Raw genomic sequence first — 23,557 nt, 5'->3', positions numbered from 1 at the left:
TTAATTTAAACTCGGTAAAATAACCAATAAAATTAAATTGGAAAATCGGAACAAAATTCTTAACCATTGCAATATACGATATAGCTTAACCATGCAAAAAAAAAAATACGTTGAAAAAGCTTAAACATGGCGAAATAGTGAAGTCCGCATTTAAATATATAAATAGATTAAAAATTATTTCTCAAAAAGATAAGAAAATTTTGAATTTTTCGCCTAAAATTTTGTTGTATTTTTATTAAAGGGCGATTGAATTAGGTGAAAAGCTGCAAAACTACAAGTCATAATATCTAGACTAACGTAAGAATTGGATTAAAATTAAGAAATCAGTCTCATTTGTAAACTTCGTGTCAGTTGGTCTAAAAAAACGGAAAAAAATCAAACCAGTTTTTTCGAAACTAACAAATTTTTTGAAATCCGAATTAGGGCCGCAAGGGTTTTAACAGGTTACCTTATTTGGCTACCTACGGGTGAATGCCTAGTAAAAATAGGGCGGAAAAAATGCTAATCCATAGTTGCTTGCCTTCATAAAGTGGTCTGACCACAAGAAAGCAATACTTCTCGTTTTTCCCTAGTACACATGAACGTTTCGTATACTCAAACATTTGATAACTTAAATGAAAATTAATTCGAACCACTTCAAAAATTTTTCAAATGGCGTGTTCAAATAATTAGACAGCTTAAATGATAAAACTTTGAAATGTGTCAAATTCGATAATCCACCCAGGGAATAGGAGTCTCGCAAGTCCACCACGGTTCTTTGAAAGTTTGCCATAACCCACCTACAAATCAGCTACATATGCTATAAAATTGCCAATGCTATGCCAACTTTTTGAAATTTTTAATTTTGATTCCCAAATTGGCGCTAGAAAACTCCAAAAACCTAACTTTACACGAGTAAAATCAAAATTTCACGGCTTAAATTAAGCATAAAAAACTTTTGTATGCCTGCTGAGCTTCACCTTATTAGCTTGAAATTAGACCAAAAATCAAAAATTTCAAACTAGTTTTTCTCGACACAAAAAGTTTGTTCAAAATTTTTTAATGTCGTTCGAATCACGACTAAAAGGGTTTTAAAATGATTTATCACACGAGCCATTCGAAGATTGTTTGTGTTATCTGATTTAGCGCGGAAAGAAGAAAAAACTAAGACGCACCCGAATTCAAAGTTCCTCCACATTTTTCCAAATGTTCGGAACAAAAAACGAAGAAGAATGAATTAAGATAAAGAATGAATTAACTATTTCAAATTAGCATAATAAACATTTGTTTAAGCTATCAGCACTGAGTCAAGCTACTAAAATTGACTACGCAGGTTTATCAGGACAATTTATATTAAAATGTATTATTAAAGATATGATTCATTGATATGATTGAATCAACATTTTAAAGCAGTCAGCTACAAATTAACTATTTACATATATTTTACACGAACTTCGAAAAGGACAATAACATCTAACAATTTGTCTCAAAATTGATATACTTTCATATAAATATTTACAATACTCAGGAATAATCTTTTTTTACACTGTGAAGATAATTTGACATATTTTTACAAACATTCAAAAATTACTATATACAATTACAATTTCTTAAATCAAAAGGCGAGTAGAGCTGAAGATATCGAACTTGAGGTTTTGATCTCAACGGCATAAAATATGAACTTCAAAAAAATTTCTTATTCTGATTGAAAATTTTTAAAATTTGATTAATAAAAACCTATTTGAAAATGACAAACATTCAAAAATCCTTGGCAGTTGTAAGAGTTATTAGTCATTTTAGAAGATCACTGGCTGAATGAAGCCAGAATACCGTACAGCTTCTGAACCAGGTTGCCAGCAACCGACAAAAACTCGTCAACTTCAGGTGCCACTGTATCATGCCTTTCAAAACCATCACCACCGGCGTTGACTTCTGTCGAACTTTCTTTCAAGCTTCTAGCCTCGAGTATTAAGAAGTTTAAAACTTCTTTTAATGACCGACAATCTTCGTTTTTAATTGGATGTTTTTTGCTGCAACATGCCAAGTAATTCCAGAAAGTTTTACAAAGCGCACTTGATAGAAGCCAATCGTCATCACCAAATTCACGAAGGTTTTCAACTAGGGCCGAAATTAGTTCAGTTTCCGATATTTTATCGCATTGAGTCGAATCCAAAGTCATGTTGACTAAAACTCCGACGACGTTGAAAAGAAGTTCACGTCTTCCGCTATCAACCAACGTGAACAGTAGAAGATCGATTTTGTTTTCAATTAAGAAATTCCTGACCTTTTCCGATCTTGTGAGATTGGCGTAGACACGAACGCATTCGGTCATAACTTCAAGATTCTCGTCGAAACTTTGCAGATCTTTAGGCATCATCACGTTTACCAACAACTGTGCAATCTTTGTTTGGTTTTCATGAATTGCACATTCTTGCAGTGTACCTGCAAAGTAAGACAAGTTATGCAGAACTACTACTGTATTTAATACCAGTTCTCGATGAGTAAGTACCGGTTTTCTGTTTAGTATTTTCAGCAGCAAACTTTGGAACTTCGAGTTTCTACAAAGAGCTGTTCCGATAGATTCTGACAAGCTCAAATTGGCTATTAACCCAGTCAATTTAACAAGAACGTCGTCGTTATCTGTAGGACTTTCGGTGTCTTGATTTGGCAGGGACTCCGAAGAAGTCTGATCAGTCTTCTGTGAGAGAAAGTAGTTCAAAATCAACAGCAATGTTGACTCACTTTGAGAGAAAATAAGGTCGCGGTTCGAATCCGCCCGACCTCCGCTTACAGCTACAATTGAGAAAAAATAAATAATTCTAACTGAAATATTAGCCCTGTTGTAGTGCTTTTTCAGAGCTGATTTCAAAATAAGGCACCAGTTTTCAGTTTTTGTTATTGCGTTACAACATTCAGGGTTCGTTACCACGCGACTGAGAGTTCGACAAATATTCAACGTCACTTCTGTTTGAGAATCATAGGAGGTGAGAATCGTAAACAACTGAGCGAATAGTTTATACCTTATAAGGTATACAGTGTTGACTGGATCTTCTGCTATATTTCGAATGCAAGACGTAACTTGAACTAGAATGTTAAATGTCTTATCACCAGTCAATTGAGGTGTATTGGTTAGAAAATTAGAAATAGTCGGAATCAGACCAAGCTCTATTAATTTCTCTAGTAACTGTCCGTTGCTGCTAAGAAATTTCAAGGCCCCGAAAACATAAACTAGAACGTCGTAAGTCTGTTCCTCGGTGACAGTTACAACGTCCAATAGCAAATCAAGCAAGCTGCTCTCTGCAAAAATTGTATCATTTTCTTCACTTTTCGACAACTTGAACACTAACTTACAGACATTGTTCAGATTATTTCCACTAACTCGATACTTCAAGATAACTTCAGCTAATTTCATTTGTAGTTCTGGATTCTCAATGTCTAAGAGCTTAAAAACGGTTTTCAGAACGTTCGATCTCAGAGAATTTCGTTCTCTGTACATTTCCTGTGAAGATAGAAGTTCGTCTAGCTCTTTGATCAGACTCAATAGCAACTCAGGGCAGCCATCTTTCGTTAATTTTGCCAGAATCGGTTCCATTTCTGAATTCAAGTTATCGTAACTTAACTCTCGTGTCTCGTCTGTTCTCGTCACTAACTCTACTCGTTTTTGATCTTGTGTTGCTGATGCCGAGTGCGGATCCCGTTTATTCGTTTGGGGATCTTTCAGATTAGTCTCGCTACCGCCGCTGTTTCCCCGGGACTCGGACGTTAGGTACCCACTGTCGACGTTCTTCCCCGGAACCGGACATATCGGGGGTCTTTCTTTCGGTGCGCTATCAGAACGCCGCTCCTGTATTACAATAGCATTTTCCATGCTTACATTAAGTGAATTTGCCGATGATGCATCTACACTAGTAGCTCTCATCAATCCTTTTGAGTTTTTCCTTTCAACAACATCTTTCGATCTTCTTTTATGATTTCCGACTGCCGGAGTTGTGGGTGCAATAGGCAGCATCGGTTTGTGTTCCAGGGGACTCAATTTGGTCCCACTGGGAGGTCTAGAATCGGTAGGGTCGAAGTGTTTACTGCTGAGACTGAAACTAGACGGTGGTCGACTACTGAACGTAGGTCCTGGGGGTTCTCCAAATAGGGTTCTTTTGGACTCTTTAGGGGTGAACGGTCGTTTGGTTGTGACCATTTTTAGGGAAGTTCTCGCTTCGTTTATGATATCTGTGGCAGTGTCTCTGTTTCTGGGAAGAGCGTAGAAAGGTTCTCCTGATGTTCGGCGTCTGCGGGAGGATCCTCCACCACCTTCAGCAGAGCCCTCCATTATTACCTGAAAAAAAATATTATATTGACATATCAATAACAAGGATAGCAGGTTACTGTCCAAGTAGCATAGAATGTTCCGACCATATAGTCTTTAAAAAAATTGCACGAAAAAAGTTTTTCGTTTTCAAATTAGTGTAGTTTTTTCTGCGTGGTTTGATATAAGGATCTGACGTAAAGCTATCATTTAGGCATATTCGACAATCATAGGAATATAGGCAAACGACACAATAGAATTTGAAGAAAAAAGACAAGAAAAACGAAAAAAATGTAAAAATTTTTTGAAGTTTTTGATACCCAAAATTGCCACAAAAATATCTAAAAACTAACTAAATTCGAATAAAATTTAGATAGAGCTTAATTTAGCTATTCTAAACGGCTTAAATTAAGTATAAATAGGTGTGCTCGCTCACTTTACTCGCTCGCATTTAGACGAAACATCAAAAACTTCAAACCAGTTTTTCTTGCCAAAGGGAAACTTTTTCAAAATTGTTTAATGTTGTTCAAATCACGACTGAAAAAGCTTTAATATGAAATATCACTCAACTCTTTTCGATAGTTTTTCGTGGTAGCTGATTTTGCGTGGAAAACAGAAAAAAAAAATCTAAATCACTCGAATACAAAGTTCCTCCTCATTTTTCAAATGATTGCAACAAAAACAGAGGCGTAGCTTCGCATCACTTGCCATACCACAAAAAAAGCTTAGCAAGCTAGCAGACAGGAAAAGAGAGCCACTAAGTCCAAAAAAAAACGGAAACGTTTCCGAAGAAACCAAAACTAAAAAACTTCAAAATGTTGTCTGATATGTTGTTCTATTTGCGGAAAACACGCCCAGAAACTTAATCGGCGGCGCTTAAGGAAAATTCAAAAATAGCAAAACAAAATTTGATGTCATGAAAAACTTTGAACTATAATTTCTTTTCCGAGATTCTTAAGGATTTTTTTTTTGCGATCCCCAGGGAAACATACAAATTATGGCGAACGACCGAAAATAAGTTAATAAGCCACTAATATATAAGCCAAAATTTCTTAGGCTGAAAGTTTTTTAAAGCGAAAAAAAACCTAAAAAAATACGAAGTCAAAGTTAGCAGAATTAAAAATTGCAGGAAATGTGAAAACAAAAAAGCATTTTTTTGTAGTTTGAAAAAAAAAACAGGTCCTGGTCATATTCGAATTCAGTCCACTAATTCGAACAAAGAAAGCCGGAGACGCTTAAAAATTAGATTCATTATGAACCAAGATACCAAATGATTCGGTTAAACAAGTTGTTAACCCGAAAAAAGTCAATATTCCGATTAGATAGCGCTTGCTAATCGCAAGCGTAAACTAGCTGAAGAATACTTAAACTATTCCCCCACGTAGGGAGCAGTCGTATCGTAAAGTGACAAAGGTGCCCATATCTTTAACGAACGGTTAATTATTCGATGCCCACCAAGGTTTGTGTTCATTCATTTAGTTAGCAAAACTGATTTCAATAAATTATATTTGAATAAATAATGACAAAAATATACATAATATTTCTATTCAAATGAAATGTACAGCTTTTCCTTTCAGATTTATTTAATCCGGTGATAGTGGCTCACCATTCAACATTTCTAACCGTGGAAACCAAAGCACAAGTTTTTCTTTGAAATCCTCTTGATCGACCACTGAATTATCAGACACGTCAATAACCCCCATCAAATGACAGTCCACTAAGCTCTCAAAACCATCTAAAGATTTAATTGAATTACTCTTGGCCGAAAGTGCTTTTAAACTGTAGCACAAATAAAGCGGAGATAGGTCCTTAATTTTGTTGTTATCAAGAGTCAGCTTTTTCACGTTCATAAAACCTGCTAACGGTTCAATAGATTCTAAATTGTTCTCCGATAAATCTATTTCCGAAAGCATGAAGAGACATGTAATTCTTCTAATTTGAGTTAACTTGAAACCTGGTAACTTTAAAGCTCCGTCAACTGATTTCGGCTGGTCTGCATCACCGTTGACCAAGCATCCGTTAAGTTCCTGATTTTTATGACCTTCCAAAATCAGTTTCTGTTGAACTATTTCAGCTTCTAAAATAACATCACTATTAGTATCTTTATAATGACTAGCTCGCAACGAATCGATGGATATTAATTTCTGAAGACTTTCCAAGCTTTTCGATTTGTTCACATCAACGTCAGTCTTGTCGACATTATTTAGCAACCGCCCTCGATATAGCTCGGTCAATTGAATCAATACGTATTTATTCATTGGCTCTTCTTTCGCTAGATCCAAGAGCATTTCAGTGTCATACTTGCCGACATCTGGATAGGCCGATTGCATTCCACTGACATGTTGGCTCAAAAGAGGCTTCGGATCTACGAAGCTAAACATCTTGTCATTCTCTTCCAAAACTAGCTTCGGACAATTTTTGATCTCAAGTTGTTCCGGTAGCTGCAAATCGACTTCAATTTTTCCGAAAGGAGGTATCGAACTGCTAACGATAGACAATATCCAATGATTTGACAGCTCCTCTGAACTGTTGAAACTTGTATACAAGTTCACAGCTTTGATTGTATATCTCACCATACTCGAGCAGAGAAATATTTTGGTTGGTTTGATTTTCGATTTAGAGACTGGCTTTGAAAATAGAAGTGAAATTGAACTGAAACTTCTGATGACCATGATTGATAGAATAGATAAAGTTTCGGAGTGCCTGTTCCCATGGAGCCACCTAAACTAAGCTAAATTTAAGCGCTCAATTTACATCATTCTTATGAAGGTTTCTTTACATCATTCTTATAACGGTTTCTTTTAAATTAACCGAGAAAAAAAACGCCCGGCAGAACTAATCAAAGGAATAACAGCAATTTGTGCAATGAGCTGAATAGTTCCAATGCTTGTCCTTTCTCTCGCAAGTAAATTGTCTAAATCTTTAACATTTTAGGTGCAAGGATTAAAATAAAAAAACTTTTTATCATGATGCATACTATGCCATTATTATCGTAAATATCTTGATAAATGTTATGCCATTATGCGTATGTAAGCATATTTTTCTAACTTGTAATAGAACCAAGCACTCTGGTCGGTGGGGTCAGTGAACAATGCATTGTACACCAGGTCAACCTCTTCTCTTACTCGCTCCTCGCCCAACACGTCACAGTCAATCACGCCTAGAACAGAATCAAAATGTCCAAACTTGAATTTGAAACGAACAGGAGGGGGGAATCATTGAGCGCAAAGAAGTTCCATTGAGCAGTGGACAGTTGGTTTTTCTTCGCTCACTTCCAACACGGAAAAAAATCAAACAATTCATTTCCATTCATACTTAAACTTTTAACTCAACTTGAGTAACTTTCCATATCTTTTCAAAATCGTTGTTCAAAGAACAAAAAAAAGAAAAGCCCACATTCGACAGTCCCCGAAGTAACCGGCATTCACCTAGTTCCGACAGTCAATAAACTCGGTTTTTTTTCTCAAATCTAATCTATGACTTCCCCGGGTTTTTTGGAAAAAAAACTAGCATATTAGTTATCATAATTTTTAGTGGCCCGAGTCGTCAGATCGTGATTAAAACTATTAATTACTGAAGCGAAGGAAAATAAGTACGAAAACCGTAGAAAGATGAAACGCGAGGAAAGACAGGAAAGACAAATAGCAAAGACAGTTCGGCGTCCTTTTACGAGCATCCTCGGAAAACTAAACAAAAAACGCATAAACATGCAAATGATGGTGTCTCATTCTTTAACCCCACGTTATTAAACCCCCTATGATTACACTACCTACTTCATAACCTCGTAACACGATAACCACACAACAATTTCACCCCATTTAACACGGATATTTTGATCCAAATTAAGTCCTGATACAACCATAAGAGTATTCCAATTGATGTACTAATTGAGGCCATTAGTTGGCTGACAGAACTTTCGAAGTCATTCCCAAAATATTTCACCAACTTTACTCTATAATCTATACTTTACTCTATATCAACTTTACTCTATAACTCTATACTCTATTGTCAGTCATTCAGAAATAGCCCCGCTTGCAAGTATGCGTTCCTACCAATAAAAAAGGAAAACTTACCACCGTTTCTTAGAAGTCCTAACAAAACTAGCCCCTGAGAATAGATCTGAAAAAATTTTACCGGATTTTGAGTTGAAGGGCTGCTATTGAAGTATTTCAGAAAAATTTCCCAGCTTCCAAGCTGTCGGGATGTTTCTTTCATCTTTCACACTTATATGATAATCCAGTTTGGCAAAAAGACGCTTCCGTCGAAAAATTAATTTTCTATGACGCCTCGAGTGAGCAACAATCAAGTCAAAAACTGAAAAAAAAAAATAATGTGCGTTTCTTTCGCGCTAGGGCAAACTTAAGCTAACTATTTGTTCTTTGAATAAAATTTAAATTCTTTTTTTCAACTTTTTTGAGAAAAAACGTCTCCTTGCAGCCTCCCAGAGACGTTGAAAAACGTACTGTCTCGACTCGTATTTGCAAAATGCTGTCTCTAGCAGATTCATCCCGAAACGATCGATCCCTTGAGGGACGCTAGATTGGGAATAGGGGCTGAAAAACCCCTTAGACATTGCATTGCATGCCGACAGTTCACAAAACTGAGAACCTTTAGATGGTTAGAGAAACTTAAGTTTTACTTTAAAATGATCGGTATTTGAATACAGCTTAGCTTCGATCAATTAACCTATCATAGGCAGAAATATTTTATACAAAGGCCAAGCGGAGTTTTGCAATACTTGCACTGCAAAAACACATTGCGCTACAAAATAGTGAATAACAAAAGGCAGAAGTCAAAAAAAAATTGTTGAAAAAATTACTTGAAAAAACAATTTGACAAAAGTTGAAAAATGATAGCTACAAAAACTTTATACTTCAATCAGATGAAATTCAGAAACCATCCAAAAAATTAGAAACCGTTTAGCAAGCTGCAACAGAGGCGACAAATTTTGGGTCAAACCTGTTGAGCCGAAAACAAAAAACTGTTGTCATAAAAAACTTCATTGAATTTGTAAGTTTTTGCGTTCCATCCTGGCTGAAATTTCCCTCGAGATTACGCAAATAAAGCTGCCTATGTCGATATAACAAACTGGAACTATTTAAACATTTAAAAAAAAACGAAAAAAACTTAAAGTCAGACATGGTATATTTACAAAGTTGCAAAGTTTCAGTTATAGTAAAAAAAGCGTTTACGATGGAACAAAACCCATGCTTTCAAAAACAAACCATTAAAACCCAACAAGATTTGAAAAAAGGCGTTTAAAAACGAAAATTGAACCAACAGGAACTAGAACAAAAACCAGCAACCTGACAGGCTGGAACTAATTAATGGCTAAATGGTAGTACTTCGATTTTAATTTTCAAAAATTGAGCATGTCAGATGAAAAATTCTCTAGAATGGATCCTCTAGACGTGATGATCCTGTTTACGGGAAAAAAGTCTAGTACCCGATTGCAAGGGTAAAGATCAATCTGATCATTTTCGGTTTCTATTTTGGATAAAGCCGGCCGGATTAGTTTTCAAGTTCATATCAAAATCTAGACTATCGACAAGATCATTTCCGTTCCAATCTAAACCGCATTTGTCAGCGTGCCTGTTATTTCGTTTTGTTTTACAACATTTTTTGGAATTGAAGCTTTGACTGTTACCGACGTTGTGGTTCCGAATTCCTGTCAAGTAACTTCCACTTTGATTCGAACAATTGGTATTAAAAAGGGAATAAATTGTAGTGGGGTTATCTAAATCTGGGTTTTATGAGAAGGGGTTAAGAAAAAGGGGTTAAAAACGCGGGGTGATAAGCGTGAGAACCAGTAAATGCGCCTGTAAAAGTTTATTAAGTACATTTGACAACAGTTTTCCACAAAAAATCCATACAATTTTTATTCCCAAGAAGGCGCTAGAAAGTTTATCGATAAATAATTTGACTTGAAAAAAACTGAGCCATAGCTAGCTTTATTAGTTAAATTATAAGCCAACTACAAGTCTGCTCGCTCGTAACTGGACAAAAAATCAACACCTTCAAACCCGTTTTCGACACTGAGTTGCATTTAAAAAATATCTATGTCGTTCAATATCTATGGCTGAAATTTATGTCGTTCAAATCATTACTGAAAAGGCTTAAATAATACATACCACTTGACCCACTCTGATTATGATTTGTGCTACGTGATTAAGCGAGGAAATAGTAAACGCACGAAATCAAAACTTCTCCCCATTTTAAATGGTCAGAACAAGTAGAATCTCCGGTTGCCGTGCAATTAGCACAGTATGTTCCAACCAAATTCTTGAAAAAAGAATGTAATGTTGAGAGAAAAGCCTCGCACTGAGGCAAAGTCGACAGTAATATCAAATAGGCAAATTCTACAAACAGTTTTTGTCAAAAAAACTTTAGAAAAACAAAAAAAAAACAATTTTTGCAGAAATGTTTCGAATTTTTGAAGTGTTTAGTCCCAAGATGGCGCTTTAAAAAATTCAGAAACTATTTTAATGGATTAAAACTACACCTTCGCAGATTAAAAAAATATTCGCGGCTTGTCCTTTTTTAACAAGTCTACTCGCTCGAAAATGAACCAAAAATACAACATTATACGCTCGAAAGTCATACCAAAAATCATAACTTTCCAACCTGTTTTTCTCGATACTGAGACAACTTATGGAAAACTTTTTATCATGTCGGTTCAATCACGACCCATTCCGATGATTATTTGAGGCACCTGGTTTTGCGTTGAAAAAAAGGCCTGCTCGTTCACTTCCCTCGAAATTAGAACAAAAATAAAAATTTTCAAATCACTTTTTCGACACAGATAACGTTGTGAATTAAGGACTGAAAAAAACTTTAGTATCGTATATCACTTGACTCATTCCGCTGATTAATTGTGGTACCTGATTTCCAGCGAAAAAAAACTACAAACAAAGTCGAATACAAAGCAAAAGTCGAAGACAAAGCAAAAAGAATAGAATTTCATAAGTTACCATATTTAAAGATCGGAGCAAAATCTCGCTAAAATGCTAATTCAGTCACAGTTTTTTACGAACTCCGCCTAAGCGTAGGAAAAAAGTTAAAAATCCCCACAAAAAGACAGTGCCAGCCGCAGCAAAATGCCATGGAAAGCAAAAACTAAAAAAAAAAAGGCATAAGCGAAAAAAGCAACTCTACTTTAATATTTAGCAAAAATAATTAAAATTGCCAAGCAATGACACGCAAAGCGTCAATATACAGTAGGAGCACTTGGAAAAAACAACATTTTACAAAGAGATATTGCAATGTCAAATAGCAATTCAAAACAATTTTTAAGATCGTTCGAATCACGAATGAAAATGCTTTAACATGATATATGACTAAATCCATTCATGTGCAAATTTATGGAACCCGCTTTTGCGTGGAAAACAAAATGAGCCTGTTTGCTCGCTTTATTCGCTCGAATAAAGCAAAAAAAATCAAAAATTTGAAAACAGGTTATCTTGACACTGAGACTACTTTTTAAACAATTTTATGTCGTTCAAATTACGACTGAAAGAACTTAAATATCATATATCACTCGACTCATTCCGATGATTATTTGTGGTACCTGATTTTACGTGAAAAAAAAAAATTAAAAAATTTTTAAATCCAAAAACAGATTTCTACCCATTTTAAAAGATCGGAACAAAAACTAGCGAAATTGCGAAGTCAGTTATGAGATTGTTTTTATGAACTTCGCTGACAAAACTAAGCTGTTTTAAAGGAATACCACAGCATCATAGAATTTGCCTTGGTGTTGCAAATAAAAATAGTTCGAAAGCTGCAAAAAAACACAAAGTCAGCTACAGAAAATGAGATAAAAAGTAAGAACAAAGAAAAACCAAGATAAAAATAACAGGCAAAAGTTTTTAAAAAGGCAACTTAACTTATATACTTATCGGAGAAACTTCAAAAAGCTTGGCACGGACACGCAAAAGATCAATATAATGTTGGATCACTTGACAAAGAGACAACAAAATTTTACAAAGCGAACTTGCAACGTCAGAGTAATCCAAAACAATTTTTTAAATCAAGATCTCGTCAAAATTCTGTTTTACGCGATGCGTCACAAATCACAAAAACTTTCTTCAAGTGAACAGACTTAAGTAAAAACCATTAAGGAACTAAATTTACTCTTAATATAAGTATCAGCAAAGTTCTCGAAAGCTAACTTGTGTCAGAAGAACTAAATTTAACAAAAAAATTTCTGAAACAAAAACAGCCAACAGAGAGTTGAAAAAAGAGTCATGAACAAGAAAAAGTTATGCTAAAAACTTTTCTGATTACACTAAGCCAATTCAAATAAACTGGATCAAAAAGTAAAATTATTATTCCGCTGTGAAATCTGAAAATTAAAATCCACTATCAGAACTAGAAGTCGACACGTTTTTCGTGACAAAAGTCATTTTTGCTGTTCACTTGTAGAGTTTGCCTTCCTTTGAAAAAAACGATATGGACTGAACTTAAAGCCGCGAGAAATCAAATTTGAGCGTACACAAATTTTAGACTTATTCCTAAAAAAAATCGGCAATATCAAAGTATTTACTACGTTCAAGACTCTTAATGACCTCAATCAAATTCGACTTCACAAATGAACCAATAGAAACAATAAAAAGATGCAAAATATTATATAAAATAGTTATATTAAAATAATTAACAATGTAAGCATCTTACGTTCGTTTCCACACAACAACTTTGTGCGGTAGTGCCAAGATGAGAAATTGGAGAAGTTGTCCTCTATTTTGGAGGTGGTAAACTGCAGCTCCAACTCCTAAACAGGTCAAACTTTTTCACATAGAGGCAAAACTGAGCTTCGCACAACTTGCGATACAAAAGTGAATGACTATAACTACAATCAAATGAAAAGAAACAAAAATTAAAAAAAATAACTTTCAAAAAATCGTTTTTGTCATTATAAACAATGAAGATGCAAAAGCCAAAAACACCCTGAACAAAATTACCTACACCATTAAAAACTCTTCAAAGGACTTTCGGAAAGCTAGAAAAAAGCCGAACTTTCAAAAAGTCGTTTCTGAGAGAACTAAACCGGTAAAAATAAGCAGAGACACCTAAATAAAAAAAAAAGCCGAAAACTTTCAATTTGCAAAAAAAACAGGTCCAGACTGGATTGGAACTCCCGGGCTCTATCGTCTCAAGCCTGAGTGTTACAGTAAATTGGAAGAAAGCTGAATTTTGGGGAAAAAATGGGCTACGGGAATCAAGTCGACAAAATAAACAGACGAACGACAAAATAAACAGACGAACGATAGTCCGGAAAAGCACAGAAACTAGTTTGCAAAAAACCGGTCTCGACTGCATTCCAACCATTAAAACCTTTGCCGTCTCAAGCAGGTGTGTTACCTCTAAGCAAGATGGGCCGATTTATTTTTTAAAATTGAATTTATAATAAAGCAAGTAGATGAAAGAGTCCTGAACAAAATTATTTACGGGAAAAATGTTTGGTAACCTATCGCAATACCGTTGCTTATCGGCGGAAGATCAAACTATGCGAACATCCTAGACCATCATAAAATCTTCTCAAAAACAATTTTTGAGACTGGAATTTGAATCTTTTTATCAGATTTTTATTGTTCCGACCATTAGAAAAATGTATTGGGGTGTTTTACTTTTTTCTTTTTCTTTTTGCTTTCCACGCGAAATCAGGTACCACAAAAATGGGAATGAGTCGAGTATATCATATAATATCACTTTCAGTCGTGATTCGAACGACATTTTAAAAATTCCAAAAAGTTGAACCAGGGTCGAGAAAAACAGGTTAACGGTTAACCATTTTAGTCTAAATTCAAGCGAATTGTGCGAGCGAGCAGGCTTAAAGTAGCTTATCTTTGCTTAATTTAGGCCATGAAAAAATTTTTTTTCAAGTAAAGTTGATTCTGAAATTTTTTGTAGCGCCATTTGGGAATTTAAAAAATTATTTGTTTCAATTTTGTTTGATATTTTTTAGTCAATTTTCTACAATAAATTAGTTCAATTTGCCTTTTTACTATGACTTTCTAATATTCCCTAAATCCAGTTTTTCGTTCAGATCGGTTTATCACAACACGCAGAAAAAACGACACTAATTGAAAAGAAAAACTACTTTTTTGTATTTTTTAGACTATGGTCGGACCATTCTGTGTAGTAAAGTACTTGTAAAGTAACCGGGTCTCCGTGTTTTATCTTTTGTATTTATATCTATTATAACAAAGCAAAAAAATTTGAGCTGTCGCCATTTCACGATAGAACCAAAAAAGAGCTAATTATCGAAAAAATACCGATCCTTCAATTACGACACCTAATAAACATTGTAACTCTGTTTAAAAAAATCTTCATATGATGTGCTCGCTAATCTCCGTAGGATGAATTTAACCGAAAAATCAACAATAAATTCGTATTCTCGGTAATACAAAATTCAACGGCAATATTGATGTTATCATTTTATTTATGCAAATTCAAACCTTGCTTCTTCCTGTAATGTGTGGCAACACTACCCTTCTGTAATCCCAACAGTGAAAATTCCTCTCATCCGCCTTCAGGAACTCATCACACAGACGCAGCTCATTCTCCCAATCTGCCTTCCCATCATGATTCATAATAAACTCCCTGTACAGCCAAACTGCGTACGCTTTAGGGTTCTTTTTCAGACACTGCACAGTGAAAACCAACTCTTGGTCCAAAAAAGTGCGAAGTGAAGACTCATCGTCAACCTTTTCGCCATCTTGTTTTACACTTTTGGCCGTGGAAAGTTCTTGTTTCGAGTCAGTTTCAACAACTTCATTTTTTTCATCCGTTTTTGCTTCTGTTTGTTTACCACTCTCCTTTTTAAATTCTAATTTGCTATTTGTTTCCTGTTTAATCTCATACTCTTCAAGCTTTTTCAGTACATATTCCTTTCGTATATTCCAAAACGTATTACATTCGCAGTTGAAAATCAGCAATTGAGTTGTGACGTTGTGTAGTTGGTCGTCCAAGGTCGGCCTGAGCTTGAACACTAAGTCTCTCGCTGCTTGATATTTCAGGAGCTTTTCATGTTCTTCTTTCTTCCGTTCTGCTTCTTTTTGCGCATCTGTTTTCACCTTCAGCCGACCATGCATACCTGAAAATGAAACAGCCTCCTTCACAAATGTTGATGCCACCATAAGCAGTAATTTGTCTCGCATAACGAAGTTCCGACAACAAAATTTTTCCATTAATTAGTCTGAGCGAAACTACATGTAGTCTGTTTTTTTTTACCGGGAAAACTAAATAAAATCTGGAAAAAAGTGATCCGGAAAAACTGCATAGCTTATATTTGGTCCACCATTCGATCATTTCTGGCATTAGAATAGTTGAGGTACAAGAAAGCCCTGAAAACACCCGCAAACAGCAGAACTTTCTAACACTTCAATAGCTGGTTGCTTTTTATTTCAAGTTAGTTTATAAAGTTCTAATTGCATTTCAATGTGCAATATCAGGCACTATTTTTTAGTTTCAAAGCACAAATGTTTCTAATTTATAAGTTGATGGCCATGATGGGCATTAATTGATGGCCATGATTCGACGGATTCTTGATTATTTATATAACTTTCCTTCTTCTACTTCCTCGTACAGAATGACGTCTCATCTCTTCCGTGGACAGAAAAGCCCGTGATACAAAGTCCGCTCGCAATAAGACGGACACTTGAATGTTCTCTCATCACAAAACCTTGACTGTCATATGTCGACGATGACAAACACATCACACATACCAGTGTTCTCATGCACTTGTAGGTTGGAGTAAGTTATAGCCTTCACTTCAGTGCCCTGAAAAAAAATGTTTGTTGAAAAAAATATATCACCGTATAATCAATGCGCACCGGTAACAAGACCACTATTGCTCCCACAGAGTGAGGGAAGAAACTATAGTGTGGGGTAACTAGCAGGGCAACATTTTGTAACAAGCGACAGTTCGTAACAAAGCAATGGCAAGTAGCCAACGCTTGCTCCATTTCGTTGAAGAAAATTTGCATGTAGTAAAACAGAAAAATCTTGAAACGAATACATAGTTCCAAAAAATAGCTGTTTTTATTAAATAACTTATAAAATTAGATTAAGATTAGTCCCTCTCAAAGCAGTTAGATAAAACTTTTTTTACTTACTAAAACGACGCAGACGCAAAAAGAGGCATCTATATTATCAGCCGAAAACTTTTAAGCCGAAGTAAATTTTTAAAACTTATACTGAAATCGGAGTTAGTAAATTACAACCAACATACAAAAATAGATTTTCAGTAGGACAGGCATTTCAAAATGCAGGCATGCTCAAAATAAGTCGAAAAAACAGATGGAAAGTTCGTGTTAGTTTAGGAAAGTACAAATGGAAAGAGATGACCACCAATTTCAGTTATCCTGCGAACTAAATTATTTACGGGAAAAGGTCTAGTACCTACCCAATAGCAACACCCTTACATACAGCATTAGTGATTAATATAAAGAGAAAACTAAAGAAGCGATAACAAAGCCGACAATACATCACAAGAAACCCGTTGAGTGGAAAAAACTGTTTTCATAAAAACATGAAAATTCGAAAAAAAACTAAGTATTCCCTCAAAAAATACATAAATCATTAACTTTTCACGCTCATTAAACGACGCAGTAGGAGGCCTATAAGCTAAAATGAAATAAGCTGAAACCCTTCGGGCTAAATGATTAGAAAAAATAAATAATTGCAATTATACCAAATCGAAGTTGGTACATTAACAGCCCACATGAAAAGCAAATTACGAATGAAATGGGCCTCTAAATTGCAGACATGCATTATTAAAATTTACAATATTACAATATTAAATGAACAGTTTAGTATTGATTTCAAATAAATTTCTTGGATTTTGGATAAGTTAATTTGTACAATTTGCTGCATTCAGAGACACGTTGCGTTTAAACTTGAAGTCTTTGTTCAGATAATTAAACTGAACGCGGAATCGAAAAAATAATCAACAATTTTTTTCAGACTAACTGAAAAACATAGCCAAGACAGTTGAAAAAGAGTATAAAAATATACTCACTTGTTTTTGGAAAATAAATCCAACTTTTGAAACTCCGTGAAAAAATCTATGGCCTTAACTCTTTGTTTTTCAAGAACAAGTTTTTATCGATACGTTTTAGATAAAACTAACTCAAAAAAACTGGACCAATGGGTAATTTTTTTTCGTTGAGAAATCTGAAAAATGAAATCCACTGTTGAAGTTGATTGATCAGGCATTTCGTGATTTTTGCACTTTTGCTGTTCAATGGTGAAGTTCGCCTTCCTTTAAACAAATGAAAAGAACTGAAATTTAAAAAATCATAACTTAAACCGCAAAAGATCAAATTTGAGCGTAAGCAATTTTTAGGATTTTTTGCTGAAAAAAAATACAAAAAAAATCATAATAACCTATGTAAGAGTCTTCGTTACGTTCATTGACTCTTAATCAGAAGGCTTGGCTGATTTACAAATTATATCAAGCAGGAGCAAATTTAGGGTGGGCGGACGACTCCCCCTTCTAACTTTCGACCGCATACCCACGCTTTGCTACTATTTTAAGATATTCATTTTTGAGCTACGTATATACACTAACTTTGAGGGTGAACGCACGCCGAAAAAACACAAATTTTTAGTCAAAACTTTCTAAAAAGGGCTTAAAATAACCTGGTTTGGCCTGTTTATTCATAAATTCGCTTGCGGCGCAGAAAATTTTGTCAAAAAAGGGTCTTTATAGTGATTTGGAAGAGCTCAGAACGGACAAAAACCAACTTGATCGAATTTAAAAAAAGTCACCCCCCTCAAGAAAACCTTAGATACGCTCCTGATATGAAGCCCCAGAGAACGCCAGTAGGCCGTATGCTCCGTTTCCAAACGTCCATGACATGGGCCCATGCCAGGTGGCGTTTGAAAGACTCTTAACACGGGCCATTTTCATTTAATGCCTAGTAAATCACAATTTACCGCCTTATGAGAGCTCCGCTATTGTGATAACTAAACTTTCTGCATTATCAAAAATTTGAAATCATTAAAATTAGTATTAATCAATTGGTTTTTGCATCAACGGATGCAAATATTTTCTTCGCTGTTTCATTTAAACCTAAAAGTAAAGCAATGTGTTATTGACTAGCCTTGCTAGCTTACCTGTGGGTGTTTTGCCAAGTCAAAATCCTCTCCTGCAATTGTGAACTTCATCTTTAAGTTCTCCCTGTCGAATTCTTTGATTTCAATTGTCTTTGGGATAAAATACTCGGCTGAAATCACATTTGTACCTGTTTTTCGTCATTATCTAAACACCCAGAAATAACCCCTATGCTCATTATAATACCTTGTGCGCAAAAGGAAAGTAACCAAAACACCAGCTGTTTTGCTCTTGATTGAGAAACGCTGTTGACGTCCAATTAAAACCTAGCATATTCTATATTTGTGAGCAGCTTTGACTTACTGCTTTTTCAGACAATTCAACTAAAATATTCAAAAAATTCAATTGAAAATACTAAACTAATTAACCATAAAAGATTATGTCCTTTTTCGACTACATTTCTATCCTCATATTTTACCCCAATTTCCTTGCTAACTTACCCGATATCAAAACAATCTCATAAAGAGATTTATGAAAAGAAATTCTAGAATTGACAAGAAAATAAAAACAGACAGCAAAACTTAGGAAACAAAGAAACGAGCAACAAACGCAAAACGGAATGAAGTGAAATCCTTTATTTCCGAAGGCTAACTGTGAAAGTAGATCGAAAAAAAAGAAAGAAATAATACCGGAAAAGTGGAAGAGCAGTTCATCTAAAAAGTGGTAGAGTAGGGATCCAATTTCGTCGTCTTCGCCTAAAGTGCCTTCTGCTTCCAAGTCTACAGTTGAGACAATGTCAACTGTGTCCATTTCTGCCATGTACGCAAACATCGCATACGCGCATTGCACAAATGCATCTGAACAGACAATGATTACTTTTGACTTTTTCAAATTCTTATATTATTTCTTTAATGTGATCATTTTGACCAAAAAATTTATAGAGCACACCGATATTTGGCATCCAGAAATATTCGGCCTGTATCAAAAAAGATTAGGTCTAGGTTATGTTCACATTCATTTTTTTCTGCAAAGATGCCTATTATCTTAAACTAAAACCAGACTTTTCAAATTACTTTCTTTTGAAATAATTATACCGAGATGACAAAACGTACCAATTGCATATGACTGAATGGAATTCATAAACTACCTTGTAAGGATGGTGCCCAAGCATGCAACTGTATATCTGCAGTGTGGTCGACATACTCATATCCTACACTAGGTCTATCGGCAGATCCACTAGTTCCCTCTTGATGACTCATCATAGTGGGCATTTCAACACTCTGTCCCATCTCGAATTTGATCACATTTGCATTTTCGCTGTCTCCACAAGCCGACATACCATTAGGCCGACAGGCGTTCTCATTTTCCTCACTACTCATGACTGTCTAAAAAAATTACTTCGCTGAGTCCCAGTGAAAACGAAATGATACGATTGAACATATTGAATGGCAAAGATAGAGTTCTGCTTTAAATGATCCGGACAAAACTAATGAAACTTGGAATTTCAAACAAATTTTTCTCAAATTGAGTTGATTTTAGAAAAATGACGAAGACAAAATTTGCTTCGAATTTAAGCTGAATTAATATGGTGCAATTGATTTTGGATGTTTTCCCCAAAACGATCATTTTTGCTTTTTAGTGACTCAAAAATTACGTCGAAACTTATTGTTCAATTGCTGACAAAACTATATCAGGGCGAGCCTCTCATGTAACCCAACAACACAAATTCGATCTCTGAAAAACATTTCAAGATTATTTTTTTAAATGGTAAATAGTAAAAAAAACTTTTGGTTATCAAACAAAAATATTTTTTTTTTATACAAAATGAAAATTTCATACCCTTCTTCAAATTTGTTGAGATACATAAAAGACTAGCGAGAACACGACAAAAAGCAGCTCTAGAAAATGCAACAAAAATAGAAATAAACTTCGAATTAGCAAAACTTCGGCAAGGTCTAGGATTCGATCTGCGACCTATTGCATCAAGAGATTTTGAGTCTCACGCTCTAACCACTTAGCCACGCACGCTTAACCATCGACAAACACTAGTCACGAAAAAAGCAGCTGGCAACAACTACAAATAGACACAATTTTGCAAGTAATAATTTTAAAAAAAAAAACTGAAGGCATCCGCACTAACTTTGAATGTAACAAATCGCAAAGCATAAAGCCACATTATGTATAAATTATGCATTTCAAAAAATTGCTAGATATTTTGAGTTATAAAAATTCTGAAATCGAGTTGTTATTACTGTCATGTTGTAGAAAACAAATAGCTTCTTTCGGTTCATTTGACGAATTAAAAATACATCAACTGTGCAAACTTAATACTATTCGAATGTCAAAGCACATGCTATCCAAAAGCTGTTAAGTTGCTCCAAAAGTGGCGCCAATATTTGCGAATTAGGTTAGAAAAAAAGGTTCTTAATAATACACTAAGCTGACGCTGGTGTAAACAGGTAGTTTTGGTTGAATTTATCAAAACTAGAAAAAAAAATCAAATTATCGGTTTCGGCGTAAAATTTTGGGCCCGAATGACGCAAAATAAATTGAAGCATACAATTTCTGTAAAAATTCTTCGCAAGTTTTGTCATCTTTAGTTTTTGAATAAAGTCAAATAAATTGGAGAATAACGCGTTTTAAGTTTCGCTTTTTATTCGCTTTGTCCGGATAATTAAAATCAGCACTGTATCTGAATATATACCAGAATTCGAGTATCTTCCACAACAAGTACAATCCATTTTGAAAGATGATCGCATGGGCTAAATGGATTCGATCCATGGTACGATACCTGCTTTGATACAAAAAGTTCCTGTATTTGAAACATGAACATAAAATATGACACAAAAGCAATGCAGAGCTTCGCACCATTTGCGATACCACAAAGAAACGGCATTGCAAGCTAGCAAACAGGGCAAAATTACGATAAAACCACAATTTAAAACATAGGCGCTACGCGCAATACACCGAAGGCATAGAAACTGAAGCAAAAACCAAACAACTTGAACAACTAATAATTGAAGAATAACAGTTCTAGAACAAAAAATCGTACTAATACATGTATACACCAAAATTTTCCTATATCGAGAAAGAGCCTGAAATAACAGTTCTAGAACTAAAAATCGTACTAACACATTTATAGGTTAAATTTTTGATATATCAACGAAGATCATAAAATAACACTTCTAGAACTAAAAATCGTACTAACACATGTATACACCAAAATTTTACTATATTGACAAAGGGCCTGAAATAACAGTTCGTGAGCTAAAAATCGTACGAACACATGTATACACCAAAATTTTGCTATATTGGCAAAGATGATGAAATAACAGTTCGAGAGCTAAAAATCGTACTAACACATGTATACGTCAAATTTTTGCTATATTGACAAAGATCATGGAATAACAGTTCTAGAGCTAAAAATCGTACTAACACATGTATACACCAAAATTTTGCTATATTGACAAAGATCATGGAATAACAGTTCGAGAACTAAAAATGGTACTAACACATGTATACAATAAAATTTTGATATATTGACAAAGATCATGAAATAACAGTTCGAGAACTAAAAATCGTAATAACACATGTATAGGTTAAATTTTTGATATATCAACGAAGATCATAAAATAACACTTCTAGAACTAAAAATCGTACTAACACATTTATACGTCAAATTTTTGCTATATTGATAAAGATCATGGAATAACAGTTCTAGAGCTAAAAATCGTACTAACACATGTATACACCAAAATACACATACATAAATAATAAAAGCAAAACTAAATGAAAGAAAGAATAATTAAATAAATATAGAAATAAATATCAACAAATAAACAAAACACACCTGATAAATAAATAAGCAATAAAAAAATAAATCAATACATAAATAAATAAATAAATACATAAATGAATACATAAATAAATAAATATATAAATAAATAAAAGCAAAAGTGAAATGTACAAATAATTAAATAGACATGAAAAAATATATATGAACAAATAACCAAACAAACAGACCCATAATATAAATAAATGAAAATAAATAAATGAAATAACGCAGAAATAATAAAAGCGCAGAAATAATAAAAGCAAAACTAAATGAAAGAAAGAATAATTAAATAAATATAGAAATAAATATCAACAAATAAACAAAACACACCTGATAAATAAATAAGCAATAAAAAAATAAATCAATACATAAATAAACAAATAAATACATAAATAAATACATAAATAAATAAATAAATAAATAAATAAAAGCAAAAGTGAAATGTACAATTAATTAAATAGACATGAAAAAATATATATGAACAAATAATCAAACAAACAGACCCATAATATAAATAAATGAAAATAAATAAATTAAATAAATACACACGCAGAAATAATAAAAGCAAAACTAAATGAAAGAAAGAATAATTAAATAAATAAACAAAACACGTGATAAAAATAAACAAAAATAAATATGTACATACATAAATTATAAATAAATATAAGCAAACTAAACATAATTAAATAAATAGAAGAACAGATAATTAAATAAATAAAGATGAACAAATAAAGAAACAAACATACGCAATCACGTGACATAGCGCGATATAGTCCAGCCCACATGATAATTGATAACTGTGGACGTTATTTGTCGACACTTGACAACAGACAACATTTAAAAAAAAACCCCGTTACACGATACCATAACACCTTGACTAAAGTCTTCGGTGTAAAAAGGCGTATTCGTTAGCTCAGTATGCCAGAGATTTTTTAAGAACCAAGGTACTATTAAGAGATGAGTCCTGTGAACAAGGTTGTGTACGAGAAAAAAGTCTATTACCCGGTTGCAAAAATATTGCTATTCGCAGGGGGATTAAAAGAGTAAAACCCCGCACGCGCAAAAATTATTTCGATAAAAAGTGAAACAAAAAAAAAACTTTCGCTCAGATACAAGCGAGGCCAACTATGGCAAAAAATGCAAAGCTGAAAACAGACAAGCAAAATATAGCCAACAGACAGTTGGAAAAGAGCCATGAAAGCAAGGAAATGGAAAAAACTGACTTGTTTTTTTTTAAAAACTTCAAACTTTGAATTTCAAAGAATAAATTCAATAGACTTGAAGCTCTTTGAATTTCGAGAACAATTGATGATGGGCATTTTTTTGATAAAAAACTAACCCAATTTGAGAAGACTGGGTCAATAGTTCTGGGATCAAGAAGTTT

At 34.2% G+C, this 23,557-nt stretch overlaps 3 protein-coding genes across 3 annotated transcripts in view; all 3 read right to left on the bottom strand.

Moving 5' to 3' along the window:
• Positions 1-1,399: 1,399 nt before the first annotated feature.
• LOC134851738 (armadillo repeat-containing protein 2-like) lies at positions 1,400-4,305 on the bottom strand. Its single transcript, XM_063867955.1, has one exon. It carries the CDS (start codon positions 4,301-4,303, stop codon positions 1,784-1,786), a length of 2,520 nt encoding a protein of 839 aa, XP_063724025.1. The 5' UTR covers positions 4,304-4,305; the 3' UTR covers positions 1,400-1,783.
• A 1,463-nt stretch (positions 4,306-5,768) lies between these two features.
• LOC134852137 (geranylgeranyl transferase type-2 subunit alpha-like) lies at positions 5,769-15,559 on the bottom strand. The gene is made up of 4 exons (XM_063868432.1): positions 14,737-15,559; positions 12,953-13,049; positions 7,328-7,439; positions 5,769-7,000 (listed from the first exon to the last, which is right to left on the bottom strand). The coding sequence occupies exons 1-4, from the start codon at positions 15,466-15,468 to the stop codon at positions 5,863-5,865; spliced, it is 2,079 nt and encodes a 692-aa protein (XP_063724502.1). The 5' UTR covers positions 15,469-15,559; the 3' UTR covers positions 5,769-5,862.
• Positions 15,560-15,665: 106 nt separating this feature from the next.
• LOC134852139 (protein archease-like) overlaps positions 15,666-23,557 on the bottom strand; it is a 124,684-nt gene continuing 116,792 nt past the window's right edge. Inside the window, exons 2-5 of the mRNA XM_063868434.1 lie at positions 19,486-19,726; positions 19,028-19,195; positions 18,401-18,510; positions 15,666-16,060 (exon numbers count right to left, since the gene is read on the bottom strand). Coding sequence (XP_063724504.1) covers positions 15,971-16,060; positions 18,401-18,510; positions 19,028-19,195; positions 19,486-19,717 — 600 coding nt within the window. The 5' untranslated portion in view covers positions 19,718-19,726 and the 3' untranslated portion in view covers positions 15,666-15,970. The remainder of the gene's footprint in view (positions 16,061-18,400; positions 18,511-19,027; positions 19,196-19,485; positions 19,727-23,557) is intronic.

Source organism: Symsagittifera roscoffensis, chromosome 7 (genome assembly GCF_963678635.1).
Source record: "Symsagittifera roscoffensis chromosome 7, txSymRosc1.1, whole genome shotgun sequence".
NCBI lineage: Eukaryota > Metazoa > Xenacoelomorpha > Acoela > Convolutidae > Symsagittifera > Symsagittifera roscoffensis.
Note: the sequence above shows the minus strand (reverse complement) of the source record. Positions and strands in the feature narration are given on the sequence as shown.

Coding starts and splice junctions, on each gene's coding strand:
- LOC134851738 (XM_063867955.1), bottom strand. CDS start 4,303: ATGGAGGGCTCTGCTGAAGGTGGTGGAGGATCCTCCCGCAGACGCCGA.
- LOC134852137 (XM_063868432.1), bottom strand. CDS start 15,468: ATGGAAAAATTTTGTTGTCGGAACTTCGTTATGCGAGACAAATTACTG. Junction 13,050..14,736: donor ACATTACAGGAAGAAGCAAG/GTTTGAATTTGC, acceptor TGACCTGTTTAG/GAGTTGGAGCTGCAGTTTAC. Junction 7,001..7,327: donor AGTGCTTGGTTCTATTACAA/GTTAGAAAAATA, acceptor AGCTTAGTTTAG/GTGGCTCCATGGGAACAGGC.